Here is a 4,090-nt window from a genome sequence, read left to right on the forward strand (position 1 = left end):
GTGGTGAAACACTGGAATGGGTTACCTAAGGAGGTGATAGAATCTCCTTCCTTAGAGGTTTTTAAGGTCAGGCTTGACAAAGCCCTGGCTGGGATGATTTCATTGGGAATTGGTCCTGCCTTGAGCCAGGGTGTTAGACTAGATGACCTCCTGAGGTCCCTTCCAACCCTGATATTCTATGAGTGGTTAGGGTTCTGGTTTAGCATTGTAAAGACCAGAGTTCTATACCTGGCTTTCTGACTTCATCATTCTGTGACTCTGTTTCCTCTCCCACTCTTTGTCTGTTTAGCATGGACAAGCTCCATACCAGGAGCTGTCTCTTATGTGTATATATGGGGCCTAGCACAATGGATCCCTGAACCCAATTGGGACTTATAGGTGCTAGAATAATACACATTGGAAGAACCAGAGTTGTAAACATTTTCAGATTTCTTTGCTGTTTTTTAAATTACTCTAAGAAGTTATTTTTATCCGTGATCAGTTTTGAAGGGAACATATTTTACAAAACATAAAACATTGGGCCTAACCTTGAGAATATGCGATTAAACCTGAGACAAGCAGCTGCAATCAATGGTTTCTCTTGTGTCTGGCATCTTGGATTCTTTGCCAAAATGTCAATTACATACTGTCTGATTAACATGCATGAAAGATGAATTCGGTCCCAGAAGTTTCACATCCAAAATAAGTACATTGCATATTATCATAGGATTCTCTAAAGCACAGTTTGTTTCTTTCCAAGATAACCAGCTCTTATTTACCTATCCATCCCTGGATTGCGAAGCAGGCCTCCTTGGACTGCTTTCCACTCAGCCATCAGCTTTCAGACATGACTGAAGCCTCAAGGAATGGGCCAGAGCTGCTATTTTTGAGTTGTATAAGCAGAAAGCTTCCTATTAAGAACATCTACAGCTCTTCTTGCAAAGAGAAATCCTCTAAAGGAAACCGTATGCTTGCCAGTGATGCAAAATCCTCCTTATATTAATGCAGGTCTGGCTAGACTGGGAGACAAGAAGCAGTTTGATTTATAATGGCAATACCGATATCTGTAATACCAGTGCGAGGGAAAAAAAAACTTACCTCAATTATTCCACGTACAATGGAGAAGTGGAGGTGGTTTGGTTTGCTTCTTTTTTGACTATTAAAACACTTCTTGGACTGCTACAAGAGGCATGTTGATTTTCTTCAGAAAGAAAGACTCTTGGGTCTACATGGTTCTCCAGCCAACCAGATGACTTGCCTATGAGCACTGCTGAGGACCCCCAAAAGGAGGTCTCATTCATCTCAAATTGGGCAAGGAAGATGGTTGTGACGCTGGGGCTTTAGGGTGGGAGGTAAGGAAGCCCTCCATTTAGACTACATGTCACACACACTTGTACACGCAAACACATGAAGAGCACAGAAATGCAAGTGCCTGGAGTTGGTGACTGAAAATACCAGGTGGCTTCTGCTTTGATTACACTCATTTGCTTGTTCTCAGTCAACTCCTCATTTCAAGAAAAAAGTAGGGGGAGTAAAGTCTTTTGCATGCATTAGGGTTAAAAATAAACAAAGCCCATGTAAAAATGCCACCTACCCCAGCCGATGATGGTATACCAATAAAAATATCTCCTCTCTGGGAAAAAGGTCTCCACCAGTAAGGTGAAAAGGTACAATCCCTCAATGAACAGCCAGAAATAGTTGGACATGACGCAATAGTGGAAAAAGACCATCACTGCTTTGCATTCCACCTACAAAAAAACAAGCACAAATAAAGTTATTTTGCTGTTTCACCCCTGTTTACGTGGATACAAGAACTAGATACAGATCCCGAAATCCTCTAACAACAAGTAAATCAATCTGGCCTTTTATTTTATAATACATACATCTAAAGAGTTTATGAAAACTATCAGAAGCCACTTAAAGAGTGTAGCTCTAAAGGGCAGAAAACCATTCTTTGCAGGTAGATGGTATTTTATGAGTGCTTTCAGGAAGCTTAAGAACTTCTACTAGTAGTAAGGTGCATGCCGACAACGGCAGCTAATTGCTAGATTACAGTCCTCCATGCCTTAAGTGCAGGTAAGAAAAAGAATCCAGTTTTGTATAGAGAAATCTAAGGAAGGGTATTAAATAGAATAAAAAGTGTGGAAAGGCCAGAGATTGCTAAGAGGCTCATAAAGGATGCACCCTACTGTGCAAAGTTCAGAATTTTACTTCACTGCAATTTGGTGGAAGCTGTCATGTAGTGCCAGGAAATGAAAAGTGAGGATAAGTGTGAAGAAAGCTGAATGATTTACCATACAAAGCAAACGCAGAAAAGTTTTAGATAAAACTACAAATCTACTCTGTCAAACTCTGCTGGAGTCTGCTGAACCCTACACAGACATTGTGTTGGGCAAATTTGTCTTTGCAATGTTGCATGTCAACAGGGTGATATTGAACCTGCAACATCACCCACTCACAGAACAACATCACAGAATAGCCCTGAAAACTGGAAGCTCATCCCTGGAGCTTGGGGAGGAGGAGACACCTGGTTGCCTCCCATTTACACTCCAACCTCTGGACACATCCTCAGCTAGTGTGAATTGGAATAGCTCCATTCACTTCAATGGTGCTACACCCATTTATGTCAGCCAAAGATGTGGCCACCAGAATGTAGGATCTGTGGGACTCACCACTTGTGATTTGAAGTTCATGGAAACTTTGAAACTACTCAAGTAGGGCTGAGTTAATAGATTTTCAGTTCGGGAGGGCTGAATCAAATTTAAAAAAAAAAACAATTTTGGTTTGATAGGAACCAAAAATTTTTTTTCACAAAGTTTTCACCAAATGCAAAAATGCAACTCTTTCATAAGCATAACTCTTTCAGCCAACTCAAAATGTTTTCAGTGGCCTCAAAACTATGCTGTTGATTTTTTGGTCGAGCATTTCATTTTTAATTGGACATCCATGGTGGTTTCCCCTCCTTTTTTGCATTTTTTTTAATTAGACAAAAATTAATTTGAAATGACATTTTGAGTCAACAAGTCCAAACAAAATGTTTCAAAAGAAATGGTCAAAACAAAATGTTTACTCTCTCTAAAAAAAATTTTTTCAACCAAAAACATTTGTCAAATTCAATCTGATATAGTGTCTCTGAGCTGGAAATTACACTGCCAGCTCAAAGTATAGACATACCCTTAGAAGCTGGAATCTGTTTAAGCAAGAAAGAAAAGGCTGATGAAGAAAATAGAGTAACACTTTCTTCCTTTGGAAAAGAATCATGGGACTTTACATCAAAACTGGATGGACAAGAGAGACCTCAGTTTAGTAACTCATCTAGATGTTCATCAGAATGATCATGGGTTGGATAAAGTAAGAACCAGATCAAAAGTTACCCATAAAATTGAGCCAAACAAACTGAACTTTTCCTGAGGTTCAAAAAAGTTTTGATATATTTTTTAAATATATATGTATGTATTGTTACACACCATTCAGTGACCTGTACAGCATGGCACTGCAGTGCCAGCATTAGGCATAGACCTATGGTGTTGCACAGAAGCAAAAGAGCTATCCTCACTAAGTGAGCTTTACTGGGGTAGTCTATAGAAGCAGAGTCATAACTAGGCATTTTAGCACCAAGGGCAAATCAAGCATATTTGCATCTCCTACCGCTCCCCCACCTTTTTCTGCCCCTATGGCTTTGCGCCCTGGCAGCTGCCCCACTCACTCTGTCCTGATTACGGCCATGGTTTGAAGTTCTAGGATATTTTTAAGTGTCTATTAGAACAATCTTCTTTCTTCCCCAACCCAGATATGTTCAAAACCCGCCCCCCCATCCGTCGTCCAGGGGCACTTGGTCTCTTGTGCCCCTCAGCCCTATCCTCTTCTAGCCATCCAGGCTTATAGATTCATAGATTCATAGACTCTAGGACTGGAAGGGACCTCGAGAGGTCATCGAGTCCAGTCCCCTGGCCTCATGGCAGGAACAAATACTGTCTAGACCATCCCTGATAGACATTTATCTAACCTACTCTTAAATATCTCCACAGATGGAGATTCCAAAACCTCCCTAGGCAATTTATTCCAGTGTCCAACCACCCTGACAGTTAGGAACTTTTTCCTAATGTCCAAC

At 40.7% G+C, this 4,090-nt stretch overlaps 1 protein-coding gene across 2 annotated transcripts in view; it reads right to left on the bottom strand.

Moving 5' to 3' along the window:
• The window catches only part of ADCYAP1R1 (ADCYAP receptor type I), a 201,250-nt gene that overhangs the window by 52,865 nt on the left and 144,295 nt on the right, over window positions 1–4,090 (bottom strand). For both annotated transcript variants that reach the window (XM_075062169.1, XM_032796866.2), the window contains exon 10: window positions 1,574–1,727. In XM_075062169.1, the coding sequence (XP_074918270.1) occupies window positions 1,574–1,727 (154 nt within the window). The remainder of the gene's footprint in view (window positions 1–1,573; window positions 1,728–4,090) is intronic.

The sequence above is a fragment of the Chelonoidis abingdonii genome, chromosome 2 (genome assembly GCF_003597395.2).
Source record: "Chelonoidis abingdonii isolate Lonesome George chromosome 2, CheloAbing_2.0, whole genome shotgun sequence".
NCBI classification, from domain to species: domain Eukaryota; kingdom Metazoa; phylum Chordata; order Testudines; family Testudinidae; genus Chelonoidis; species Chelonoidis abingdonii.